This window comes from Mastomys coucha, unplaced genomic scaffold (assembly GCF_008632895.1).
Source record: "Mastomys coucha isolate ucsf_1 unplaced genomic scaffold, UCSF_Mcou_1 pScaffold15, whole genome shotgun sequence".
NCBI lineage: Eukaryota > Metazoa > Chordata > Mammalia > Rodentia > Muridae > Mastomys > Mastomys coucha.
The window spans coordinates 40,404,555-40,418,724 of NW_022196897.1; the positions used below are offsets into that span (position 1 = coordinate 40,404,555).

The 14,170-nt window shown below is 40.5% G+C and overlaps 1 protein-coding gene across 5 annotated transcripts in view; it reads left to right on the forward strand.

The window, feature by feature from the left end:
• The window catches only part of Fmnl2 (formin like 2), a 278,405-nt gene that overhangs the window by 198,141 nt on the left and 66,094 nt on the right, over positions 1 to 14,170 (forward strand). For all 5 annotated transcript variants that reach the window (XM_031370266.1, XM_031370269.1, XM_031370265.1 and 2 more), the window contains exon 6: positions 2,047 to 2,199. In XM_031370266.1, coding sequence (XP_031226126.1) covers positions 2,047 to 2,199 — 153 coding nt within the window. The remainder of the gene's footprint in view (positions 1 to 2,046; positions 2,200 to 14,170) is intronic.

The following is a 14,170-nucleotide window of genomic DNA, read 5'->3' on the forward strand; positions in this document are numbered from 1 at the left end:
CAGGCTGGCCTTGAACTCAGAAATCTGCCTGCCTCTGCCTCCCAAATGCGGGGACTAAAGGCGTGCGCCACCACTGCCTGCCTAATTGTTTTTTTGTTTGTTTGTTTTGTTTTGTTTTGTTTTGTTTTTTTAATTTTTGTTTTTATTTTGTTTTTTTGAGACAGGGTTTCTCGGTGTAGCCCTGGCTGTCCTGGAACTCACTCTGTAGATCAGGCTGGCCTCGAATGGATTTCTACCTTGGTAGCCCTGATAATAGTACAAGAAATTGTTTTCTGAGATGGAATATGCTATAAACACTAGGAATTATATCAAAAGAATATTCCTCATCTATTTCTGTTACTTCGAATCTGATAATCTTCATGATGAATCATATATTATGACAAAAATATTTCCTCTTATGAAGTTTAAAATTTAGATAATATTTATATCATTTAAGGAAGACTAAGAAATTGTTTGCTGCATTTAATGAATCCTTTCCTTGCTTGACAAGAGAGTTTGGAAGCCAGCTTTCTCAAATATAGCCTCATGTTGGATGTAGGAGCAGGTCTGTGTGGTACTGTGCAGGAATTCTGCAGTCAACAGTGTAAGGCAATAACCAACTAAACTCTAGCACTCAGAATTTGTGTTAGCTGCACTTGAACTTTTGGTTTTGTTTGAGGACATTAGCTTGAACCACTTTATGTATTGGTTTTAGTTTTGTTTTGCTTTATTAGATGATAAGTTATATAATTTGTCTTGTATTTTGAAAATTCTTATTGTTCTCTGGTATTAGTAATTTCCTAACCCATAGAATGTGAGACAATTTGTTTTGACTCTTTCTGAAATAGAAGCCGTCCACCAGTTCACTAAAGTGTGTGTTTCTCGCATTGTGGTCCTGGGCACGGAGGGAGGGGTGAAAGGAATGTAACGTTAACTTTGCTTGGGGGCTTGTGACGTGCCCACCCCATGAGAGTTCATCATATGCTCCTTGAAGTCCTCTCCATCTCAGCGAGAGTCTTCTATTTTACTACCTCAAGTTTTCTTAGAATATGCCATTCTGCTTTTCTCCTCTTCATCCTTATTCCTGAAAACGTACAACAAAAAAGTCTGGGATCTTCCCCACTTGCCGACTATGCGCCTGTCCTTGCTATGTGACTAACCTTAAAAGTTAGAGCATATCCCCTAGTCTTTAGGTGGCCATGCTGGTGTTTTTCTTCTGGCAGCCATGCTTTATACACAGCTGTCGATGATTTCCAGCACACACTATTTTCTCTTCCAGCTCTTTTATAGTCTTTTAGAGAATGTTAACTGTAGCTGCTGTCTCTTTGTTCTGCTGTCTGATCGGTCAGAACTGAGGCTAGAAACGCCGAAGTGTTCTTAGGAGAAAGTAGGGTGACTAACTGTGTGAGGGAGGAAATGCACTGGATACAAAGGCCTGCTTGTTTAAAGACTTGGTTCCTAAGGCTACACGAGAATGAGCAACTCCACTTGCCACTTATTCCAACATGGTTAACATGAGTAATAACCTCAAAAAAAATGTCAGAGGAACAACAGTCTCACTTTAAAGAGCACCACATTGGGAAGAGAGTCCAAAACCAAAGCCAGTCCATGGCTGCACTAGTAATGCATCACATATGGTTGGAAAAGGACTTGCTAACACACTAGGAGAAAACGGTCGGTGAAAAATTGCCGGGTAGGAATGAATTAGTGTAAGCCTAACATATCTGCTTGTTAAAGCAAAATGAAGACAGCTGTGAGAGCTCTTTCCCTCTTCCAGCATGGCATGGCCAGTAATTGGTAAGCCAGCAAGTAAGATGCAAACAATATAGAGTGACCCAATGTTAGCTGTTTGTTGTTAATGATTCTTTTGCCAGACTCAGTGTTTGTATTCCTCACGTTTTCAAAACTAACACTGAGACCACAGAAATTCTTATGCATTTCCTTTGGTTGCAAAGACTTCTCATGTTATGGTGAAGGATGCGGTGAAGGAATAGCAGCGTTGTTTGTCCATGTCTGTGTCTGAAAGTTAGTGTCTCGGTTTTGAGTAGCATTCCTTTTTTGTTTTAGTTTTGACTTTGAAAGTGTGGAAAGTACCGTGGAAAGTACGGTGGACAAATCAAAGCCCTGGAGCAGGTCCATCGAGGACCTGCACAGAGGGAGCAACCTGCCCTCCCCTGTGGGCAACAGTGTGTCCCGCTCTGGAAGACATTCTGCACTTCGGTAAGTGCCTTAATCAGATGCTTTGGCATGGCAGGATCATCTCTCCTCTTCTGATCCTGAGTGGACATCTGTGTGTCTTTCCAACACGGCCCTTTCTTCTCCAGTGAATCTAACCAACAATTTTGTAGGTGTTCATGGCCTGCTCCCTTGGTGGTATTCTTTCACTTTACATAACCCTTCTTAGAAATGCCATGTTGTGATTCAGCAGAGAAGGTAAGAAGCTTGTGCCAAATAACACAGTGAAGTAGGCTCTGGCAGGTAAGTTCCGATGGATGTGAACAGAATGACTGCAATGCCACTTGCAGGGCCGAGGCTACACATTACAATATGAGCTTCTAAGGAGCCCCTGTAGCTCCTCATCTGTTTGTGCTGCTCTCTCTTTCCACAGGCAGCTCAGGTGTGTGCTGTGTAGGGTGTGGTTTGCTCATAGGTCACGGTGTTAGGAAGATATTATTATAATGAAGGGCTACTAGGCATGTTCCATTGGTAAGGTATGCTTCATGTCAACTTGACATCTACTAATGATTCCATCTTACAGTTTCTGTTGAAGTGGTAGGATGCTGAGGGACGACCCGCACTGACTACCTGTACCACTTCTGTGTGCAATCTCATGTTGTTCATTCAGACCTGTGGTCACTCAGTAGGTGGAGAACTAGCTTTTATAACTTTGAAGCACTGTACTTAGAGCTCATTGGTGAGCTCATTGGTATTAATAATGGAAGTCATACCTAAATCAAGTTGTTGAAGTTTCTCAGACCCATGACCTGAACACAGACTGGAGTGATAACGATTTTTATTCCCAAGTGCTGCTTACTTTCTGTGACTTAACTAAAAACCTTCTCCTGTATTTCTGACATGACTTGGCAGGACAATGTCATATAAGTGTTTCAGATCATTGTGGGTTTGGGTCACAGACTGCACATGTCAGGTTGGAGCCCGTGAGCCTGTGGCTTCCAGGTATTTCACGATTGACTGTGTTTTTATGACCTTTTATTCCTTTGACTTGGGCTTTAGTCATGTGGGAGTTTTAAGAGAATGTCCTTCTCTGTAATAACATCAGTTCTGCTGATGAATTTGATGCATGACTATGATGTCTCCAATAAACCATTCAGATTTTCTTGTTAGCAAATGCCAACATTTTTGATGAATATAGGAAAAACTGATTCAGAAATAAAAGAACAATGTTCTAACTCACCTCTTGGTGTTTGCAATGGGCCAATGGCAATGTAACCTACTAGTATGTGTCAACTTCACACATGGGCGAAGAAATATATGCTCTGATTTAGAAGTTCCATAAGCATCTTGATACTCAAATAAAAATGCTTTCTAATATTTGACTATAATTACATAAAGAGATTTAATTTATGAAGTACAATTTAATTAGTTTTTTAATCTTTGTTTACTTAGAAGATGTATATCGGTCAGCTGTCTAACACAGTTTCATTTTTCTGCTCTGGACCTTAGAAGACAGGACTCATAGACATCAGAACTAGCCTGAACTGCTTAATAGTTGGCTCAGGGTAGACCTTGCCTACCTACACTTTTAATTAGAAAGTGACAAAAAATATCATGGTAGGCACAATAGGAATGCTGTTTGGAGAGACATGGGGGATAGCTGACCTTCCTGGCAGGCATGCTCGAAGATGACTAGGAAGCCACCATCGCTTCTGTGTTGTGCTTCAACAGCTTGAAAGCCCAGGGAAGGGGGCTCTTGAATTTCATCAGAGTGTCAACATGGTGGCTCCTTGAATGCCATTTGCTTATTCATTCATAATTATTGTTTCTTAAGAATGTCTATCAATAGTAGTTTAGCTGTTATGAGTCAACAACAGTCGGAGCACAGCTGTGTGGTACGTGTTCCTCGTCATATACCCAAGGATTGCTTACATTTTTCTCTCTTCTTCCTCTCCCCTTTCTTCCTCTGCTCTCAACACTCCTTAAATTTCTGGTTTTCATTTTATTGCTTTCTCTCTCATTCTGCCATCTCATTTCTGATTGTCCTCTCTGCTTTGTCCTTTCTCGTCCCACTGTCTCATGTTCCGGTTTTATCCACCTCTTACCTCATCACCAGGCTGGCTTCCCTGCCCGGCTCTCTTCAGCTCCAATGCCTCCCGAGCTGTTTGTCCTGCTGCTGCTTCTGGAGCAGCTTCAGTTCACATACTGATGATGAGGCTTCCACCCGGAACATCTCGTAAGTGACTGGAGAACACCCCCGAGGGAGCTGACAGTGCATGGGGGCCTGGCCTTACGACCATTCTCCATGTTATAATATGCTAACCTTTGCCTCGCTCTTTGCCTTGTATATGGATGCATTGCGTTATCATATTATAGCTCCTCATTGTGAGAACTGGATTCTTTGCAGGAGAGTGTGTTTTTATTAATATCAAACTACTTATGAAAGTATTATGGTATCTTCTGGAGATGTTTTATTCTGGTAGTTTTGCTTAATGAATAAATATCTTATACCAAACATATTTTGATATAAAATAGTTTCCTCTGCCTCATTTCTAGATAGTAATATATATCTATACCTCTTACCTGTATCCCTTGTCAAAAGGTATTGGTGAAACTTGGAAAAAAATGAGATTTCAGCAAATTTAAACACTTCTCATAAATAATGCTTGATTAAAGAAAAAAATAAAAATATTCCATTATTAAATTCAAGGTCTTTGAACAAAATCTTGATGCTAGCACAAGTTTTTTCTTGGATTTCAACTTGATGATTTTAAACTATTTCATATTGATTGTCAAATACCATGACACAGCACACACCTGAATTGTGCCTGTGGCTGGGTTCTGAGTCATCATATTTCTGAAGCTTGGCCACAGAAGTGTTGGTGTCAATGAAGCAGAAACCTGGCTTGTGCTTTCGCCAGAATATAGCCTGTCTCCAGTTCCAGTTGAGACTGATTCCACCAATGTGGTTACAAATCCAGCTTCATTAAGTGATCATCTCTGCACATCTGTGTACCTCATGTCTTGAGGACCAAGGCTGTGATATTTGAGATCCAAAAAATAAAAAATAATTTTAAGACAGTCAAGATTAATGCTGTCAGATTTGAATAAGATATGGTAGTGACAGTATAAATATTTTGAGTTTTTAAGTAACTGACTGGAGAGCTAATGTGGACCTGGAAGAAGGGTCAAGTTTAAACTGGGTCTGTTGGTGATGGATGGAGTTGGTTTTCAGGGTAAGGAAAAAGGCCATTCTACAGTGAGATAAGATGAGAAGGCATGGCACAAGCAGAACCCTACATCAAGGATCAGGCAGTTTGGGAAAGGAGGAGTACTCTGTCCTTTCAGGGATAAGCTGTGTGGTGTGGCAGAGGTAGTTCTAGTGTAGAGAGAGGTCAGAGATTTCAAAGGTGGAAATATTGTGGAGACCAGCTCGGCTGACCTCACTTGGATGAGTGTGATTCACATTGCTTTTAGGATATTATCCACTACACAGCAGCTCTTCTGAAATGAATATTCTGCCTAAATGAGATGTCACTGCTTCCCCTCTAGCTGATGTTTCTGTGGAATGGTATTTCACAAAAAATTGTGACCTGACAGATTATATACCTGTTTCCATGGGCTCAGTAAAGAGATGAGTTCAGTCTTATGGTTTACACTTCTGACCCAGGCATTTCATAACTCTTGTTGTTCAAGGAAGGGATGTAAAACATAGACGTGTGCACCATGACTTTTATTCAGGCAAAAAACTTTTATTAAACGAGCCAATGTGCTGGGCACTCTGTACAGGGACTGTTGGCAATGACACCATTCTTATCTCTAAGGGTTAAACCTCTCTGCCTGAGATCAGTGGAGGAGAAAGGGCTCCTGTGTCTTCCTTCATATGGATTTTTTTTCCTCCCAGTAAATGTCATGTTTGCCTATCAGTGCCCACAGACAATTTCATGATCCTTCTCGGATAGTTTGTCACACTAGAGCCACTTGAGCCAGGGGAGGCCCTCAGCATACACTCCGGAATTTCATACTACTTGGACATAAGTGCATGGTAGCAGCAACTCCAGCCATTTTGCTCATAAAACAAGGTTATTTGAGAGTTATGCTCCTTAAGGTTCTCTTTCAGGTTTCAACAAGTAGCATTTTGCTTTCAGCTAAGATTTGTTGTAGGGAAATTGCCACATTTTTAGCTTCAACTGTTAGTGTTGGCTTCTCTCTGTGTCTGTCTCTGTCTTTTGTTTCTTTCTCATGAGTGTGTGCGCGCGCGTGTGCACACACACACACACACACACACACACACAAACATGAATAAAACTAAAACAAAACAAAACCTGAAGAATTTGAATTCAGTTGCTCTGTTTTCCTCATGGAGAAGGAGAGAATGTCCTCTGAGGTTCTCATCCTTCTCTTGCCTGCTCCTCCCTTCCCCGACCCAAATTATAGACCATCGGTCTGACTTTATAGTTTTGAGTTGACAACTGAACTTTATTTTGTTCTTGTTTCTTCTCCTTGTTACCATTTGTTTAAAATTGTTCCTCTAACACAACTTGACTTACTGTTAGTCTAGAATATCATTTACCAAGAAAAAAATGCTCTTCTCAAACCATGAATTTCAGCAAATGGGGTGGCAGAAGGCCACAGATTTTGTCACCTGATTTAGAAAATGGTAACACTGTAAATGAATTGAGAAAGTACTCACCCTGTCACTGCTGTGCTGAATGGTCCACTTAGGGAACAATAAGTTGATCAGTCTGGCAAGAGTATTCTAGAATTCATGTTGTACTTTGAGGCTAGGCTGTGGTTACCATTGGTGATTTATCAAAAGCTTTTGAAAAAATTAGGATCAATTGCCTTCATTATCGAAGTATGACAGGAGTGAGCTGGTTTTCTCGGACATTCCTCATGGGGCTGCCTGCTGTCCAATGCAAATGCCTTCAAAGGAAACAGGACAGGAAGTCAGAAATTGCAGGTGATCAGAGACTTGCTCTGCATATCCTGAGCTGACACCTTCCTTTTACTCACATTGCAAAGCAGTTCCAGCTGTTGTTTGGGTCTCCCAGTGGAAATATAAAACATACAGATCATTACAGTCCTTATTAAAAAGAATAAGCATTTCATCTCTCCCTCTTCCCTCCCTCATTGTATCCGACTCCTCCTCTCTTCTCCTACCTCCCTTTTCTATACTTTGAACTGTCTCCCTATAACTATCTCAGCTTTGTTTCTTTTGGCTATGGGGCCAGTTAGCAAAGTATTTGGCTCACCTCTTAAGCATCATATATTTTATGTTTAATTGATTTAGAAAAAAAATGCCCAAGTGATGTCATGTCTACAGGGTAAAAGAGGAAACCAAAAGCCCCAAATTTTGATTAAAGTGCTGTTAGCACAGACCTGGGAATGGTTGTTAGCTTAGTCCTGCCAAATGATGTGACATACTAGTGGGGGAACTGCATTCCTGTGGGGTTGAACCTTCCTTCAGCTTTCATGAGGGTTCCAGTTCACACACTTAATAGGTACTTGTTTGATATCTTAAGTTTGAATGTTCCTTCACAACAGAAAAGACTATGTACCCCTTTCCCTCCCTTTGGCTAATAGGATCTGAAATTAATAGTACCAAAATTGTTGGCAATGAAGCGCATAGAGTATTTTTTTTTTTAAAATCTTTCTGCAGACGTTGGGACAGTATGATTCAGGAGTGTTTCAGCATTCTTCTGTTTTGTATTCAGTCATTAGACAATGGAAGCACCGAGTAAAGACAGAGTTTTTATACAACATACCAACTAATTTTTACATATGTGTGCTAGAGACCAAACCCAGAGCTCTGCTGCCACTGAGCAACCCTGGAGTAACTTTATAAATACATAAATAAATGTGTGCTGTTGCAGCAATAGATGGGTTAAGACTTAGCTGAAGGGCTAGAGGAATGGCTCAGCGCTAAGAGCACTGGCTACCCTTCCAGAGATTCTGAATTCAATTCCTAGCAACCACATGGTGGCTCACAACTATCTACAATGGAATCTGATGCCCTCTTTTGGTGTTTCTGAAGACAGTGACAAAGCACTCATAATCATAAAATAAATAAATAAATAAATCTTTAGAAAAAACCCAGGCATAGCTGTAGACATTACTGGGTGAACAGTGGCTAGATTCTTCCTGTTTGTTAAGTGTTTGGGCTTTGTAAATACAGGTCTCTGAGCAAGTACAGTGTCATCTAGCTTTGGCTCTAGCGTGGAGGCTTTCTCTTCTACTCAGGGTCATCATAGACATGTTACTTGTTCTCAAGTTTGTTACCTACTGTTACTAACCGTGAGGACCAGCTGTGCAGGTTGAGGTGTTTGCTTATGAAGTAGGTGGTGCAGGTGAAGGGTATCATTGTAGAACTAAACAAGAATCATTCTGTTAAGTATTCGGTCCTGCAGAGCAGTTTTGCAAATACCAGTTAGTTTTCATGACTTCTGCCCATGTTAGCATTGCTATGGAACTTCTCACACACATGTAACTACTGATGTTTGGTGTGATATGCATAAAATTGATGCAAGTGTCAGGAATACATTTTAAAAGTCATTGTTGTGTGCACGTTTGATGTTTGCGTGAAGGCCAGAGGAAAACTTCCTGATATTCTTTCCTTTTATTGTTACTTGAGTTCTGGGGAGTCAAGCTCGAGTTGTCAGGCTTGTGTAGCAAGCATCCTTCCCCCACCACACGCAAACCCATTGAGCCTACCCAATTTGCAATGTATGTGTTGTTTTTGTTTTTGTTTTGTTTTGTTTTTGTTTTTGTTTTTGTTTTGTTTTGTTTTGTTTTGAGACAGGGTTTCTCTGTGTAGCCCTGGCTGTCCTGGCACTCAGCCTGTAGACCAGGCTGGCCTTGAACTCAGAAATCTGCCTGCTTTTGACTCCCAAGTGCTGGGATTAAAGTGTGCACCACCACTGCCTGGTCTATGTGTTGTTTTGTTAAGAGGCAGGATTTCATGTAGCCCAGAGTGGTACCAAATTTCCCATCCTTCTTCCTCTACCTTCCATCTGCTCTGATTATGTGCCCAAGTCCCACGTCCACCTTCTGTTTGGTTTGACAGCAAGTCAGTTTTCTAATAATCTGTATTTGTATAGGTTTGTCTGCGAATTCTCATTGGTGTCTCTTCCAAAATGGAATTTCATCTTTAATGCTAGCGTAACATCTACAGTTTTAGTTCAGTGCTTGAGAAGCTAGCAAAGCAGTTCTTAGAAGCGATGCAGAAGAAATGTGATATTGTTTTCCCCAGAGAATTATCTCTAGCCCTCCTGCTTTCCCATAAATGGGAGGAGTTCTAAGGAAAGCAACCAGGCTGTTCTGCTTCTGCGATACCCTTGTTTTGCATATGGTCAGCTTGTGACCCAAAGGCTGTCAGGGTGGCAGTAGATGCCAACCTTGTGGTCCAGGGTACATTGTATCTCATTCCTTGTCCTTTCCTTTACTGTTCCAGTAATTTCTCTCCAGTTTATACTTCTCAGGACCTCATCCTATTCCCACATCCTGAACACTTGTTTTCAATACAGACAGACAGACAGACAGACAGACAGACAGACAAACAGAGCTCTCCTAATGCCTGTTGCACAATTCTCCCACCAGTGAAGGCAAAAACTGAGAGTATAAAGTGTTTCAGAATGCCTGAAGTGAAATCTTGAGGCAATCTATGGAACTCCGTGCAGTAAATGACCATGGATTGTCTGTAGAGAATTGCTGCACCACTTTACCCCGCCAGCCCCCCATGCCTCCGTCCCTTCTCCCACCACAGCTCTTCAATAAGAATGAAACCTGCAGCCTAGCAGTCTTTAGATCAGGGCAGAATAGACCAGGAGAACCTTTTCTCTTTTCCTTCCCCTTCTCCCTTCTATTGTTTTCCTTAAGCCAAGGTCGTGTACTTGGGAAGAAGGGGGCGCCAGTGTAACAACTTGTCATAGAATCTGATTTCTTTTTTTCTTCTTTTTTTTTTTTAATTTATTTATTATATGTAAGTACACTGTAGCTGTCTTCAGACGCACCAGAAGAAGGCATCAGAACTCATTACGGGTGGTTGTGAGCCACCATGTGGTTGCTGGGATTTGAACTCATGACCTTCTGAAGAGCAGTCGGTGCTCTTACCCACTGAGCCATCTCACCAGCCCCAGAATCTGATTTCAAATGTCACCGAGGGGCAAATACACCACTAACTGTTGGTACCATGTGGGATTTCATATTTCGTGGGACAGGACTATACTAAGCACATTTACCTGGTTGTCCATGGAGACCATGGCAAATCTGATGCCTCATCTGGTTGGGGGCCTTTGAAAAACAACTGCCATGTACTCTTCAAGTGAGTTCTAATGAAGTTTCGTGGTATCCTCTCAGGAGCAAAGTACTTTAGCAGTCCATTTCACTGTTGGTATTTCTGTAGCATAAATTACCAAGCTACAGATAGTAGTATAGCACAGTACCATTCAGGCCTCCTATCCAGCTGCCACTTAATCTCTAAACTCAGTCCGTGTGAGGTTTATTTCTAATGCGCAAAATAATAAGATCAACACTGCTTGGTAAAGATGGTAGCATAGCTTGTAAGGCTGTGGCTGCAGCCAGAGGTATGGTGCCTTATCTGTCTTGCCAAAGACAGTACTGAATTATATTTATTTGCATGGGCATGAAAACAGAATAACACACATTACTATTTGATTGCTATGACTGTTTCCGTATAAGGAAACCACTGCTTCTCTCCTTCTCCCTACCCATCCCTTTAATTTTTATAATGAAGTAGAGTCTTGCTATGAAACCAAAGCTGGCTTTGAAATCACCGTCCTCTTGCCTCTCCTGAACGCTGAGGCTGTGTGTGTGCCACTGTGCCTGCTGCTGTTTGAAAATTTAATTGGTGTCAGATTACCATTGTGATATTTTATCTCTAAGTGGATCAGTGTAACTCATACACTTGGCAGTTTCTTGGAACTAATCAATCACCTCTGGGCAAACTCTGAATCACTCTATTGCACTCTGTTGACGCCCAGGACAATATTTCCATACCAGGATTAAAGCTTTTAAAGCTGGGGTTTCTAACAAAGCTTGCCTCTTTTACTTAGGTGCTGTATAGTTTGCTTTCTTCCCAGAAATCTGCACATCTGTCTGCCCCATCAGGGTGGATCACATGACAAGCTGTGCATCTGTAGGCCAGGTGTCACAGAGGAGGTCAGAAGAGGGCGTCAACTTCTCTGGAGCTGGAGTTGCAGGTGGTTGTGAGCCTCCAGAGAAGGATGCTAGGACTGAGTTCGGGGCTTCTGAAAGAACAGGACATGCTCTTAGCACCTAGATAGATTTAAATATAGATCGCCTAAATGAATTTTTAAATGTATTTCTTTTTTCCTCCTGTTGTTGGAGTGATGCCTGTTCATGGTAGGTGAAATCTAAAAATAGAGATTAAAAAAAAAATCACAAATAAAAGTGTCATGTAATTCCATGGTACAAAGAACTGTAACAGGGCTATTTTAAATCTGAACTGGTAACGCTTAATATTTATTTGCCTTTATTTTCATGTCACTTGTAATTGTCTCAAAATTTTCATTCTTTTTGTGATTAATTGCTAAACTAGAGTTATATTTAAAAATAGCAAAGTGGGGCTGGAGAGATTCCTTTGTGGTTAAGAGCACTTGTTATTCTTACAGAGGATCAGAGTTTGATCCCCACGGTCCATGTCTGGCAGCTCACATTGCCTATGGCTACAGCTCCAGAAGATCAGACAAGCTCTTTTGGCCTCTGTTGGTATTCACACACATGTGTGTACTCTTTCCTAAACATTAGAAAATAATCTTGAAGAGCAACTTTATTTACCTACTTTATCTTTCTTCTTCTTCTTCTTTTTAAAGGTTTATTTATTTATTTGATGTGGGTATACTGTATCTATCTTCAGACACATCAGAAGAGGGCATCAGATCCCATTGCAGCTGGTTGTGAGCCACCATGTGGTTGCTGGGAATTGAACTCAGGACCTCTAGTAGAATAGTCAGTGCTCTTAACCGCTGACCCATCTCTCCAGCTCCATTACCATATTCTTTGATACAGTCTTGCAAGAGCCTGGCCCCAAATTTACTCTTCTCTCGCCTCACCCTTCTGGGCTTGTAGATATGAACCCTGGATTTTTGTTCTAAAGCAGTCTTCAATTGCCTAAAGAACGGTTCTAAGAGTAGGTATATATTCACTTAGTGAAACCTGGCTTAAGAAAAGACTGCTCAGTAAATACTGTTAGTACAGAAAGCCTTCTTTGGGAAGATGTGACCAACCATTGCTGTGTGTGGTGGTATATGTATGATGCTTGTGTTTATGTTCAATGTGCATAGCGATCTGGGCTTCATGATCACCAAAACAATGACATGCCCAGCTATCCCTTAGGCCCCAGCAGCTACTTATGTATTTAGCTATTGTTTTCTAAACTTCACAGAAAGAAAAGCTTTATCTTTTGTTTCTGTTGGTATTTAGCAGAGGTTAGCATAAACAGTAGGCCTTAAAAACATTTACATGCCTTAAATCAGAGACTTGGCCAGTTTTATAAGCCCAGTATTTGAGAAGCTGAAGTAAGAAGATGTGAGTACCGTTAGTTTGAGGGAAGTATGGGCTACGTAGTGAGGTTCTGGCCAGCCTGGACTATAGAGTAAGACCATGCCTCAATAAAAATGGAACAACCAAAAACAACAGAAAAGCAGAAACAAAAGCAAGAAATTTGCTTTGGTTTCCTATCACAACCAATGTCTATTTCTTTTAGATTGTTCACCCTGTCCTTGGGTCCATGTAGAAAAAAAATATTACCAATAGAGACTTAGTTCTAATATTATTGGGATTTGAGAGTCATCCTGGGGGATCTTATAGAATCAACTCCCTAGAGAATTATTTATTAAATAATATTAGCTCAATCATACCCTGGAAATGATTTAAAACAGCGTAACTGACAGTAATTCCTTGAGACAGCAATTAAAGCAAATAAAATAAAAATCTAATTATGAAGTTATAAAGTTCTGTGAGATGTGCATGCAGAAAAATGTACTGATGAATATATTAACCCTTGACATTCTCTAAAATCTTGCCCAACAGATTCTGAAAATACTTTGTATTTTTCAGAAATAAAAAATTATGATAGTTTACAAGTTTCAATTATTTAACTGGAAGAAATTCATTCAGAATGAGAAGTCTACAATATCAAGTACTATATCCCAACAGATTAAAACAAAAAACAAACATCAACTTCATTTCCTAGAGCAGAATGTATCAGACTAAGATTTAAACAGAGAAATCCTTGCTTCTCAAGGTGATCAGTGACACAATTTCTTCTCAAGAGACACCCTGATGCAACGCTGGAGGCACACTATACCCTAGTCAAGCGTCCACTAGTATTGAGGGCAGCTAGTGAGACCTAAGTGTGACTGACTGGAATATCATCAGCCTGTCCTAACTGACATGAAGGGACTAGAGTCAAGGAGCTGGAGCTGCAGTCCTCACAAGGTAACTGTGTGGTCCTGTCGAGAAGCAACTGGTTGAGCACAGTATACCCTGAATCTGAGGAAGAGACCTTGGTTCAGTCTCCTGTCTCATACTTGCCGTGTGATGGAACTTCTTTGAGTTTAAGTTTTTTTTCCTGTGTGAACAACATTTTAGAGTTAATGATACAAATTGCCCTGAGTCATTTATCACTATGCTTGGTTATCATTGGCTGTCCTACTGGGTTTTATAGCTTTGTAATATTATGATTTCAAACACATTCTCTACATTTACCTCTCATTCCTATTTAAGCTTTGTATAAAAATTACGGAAAGGAATGTTTAAACCAGGTAATGCACATTTTGGAAAAAAAATAGGTTACTTTACAGCATAGGAAACCACTGATAAATATAAGTTTCATTGATTTTTACAAATGGAAATCTTACATAATTTTTTCAGGGGGGTAACTAGAGATTGATCTCAGGGCCTCATTTCATGATAAGCAAATGCTCTACCACTAAACTATATTCCTATAACCTTTTTTTTTTTTTTTTTTTTT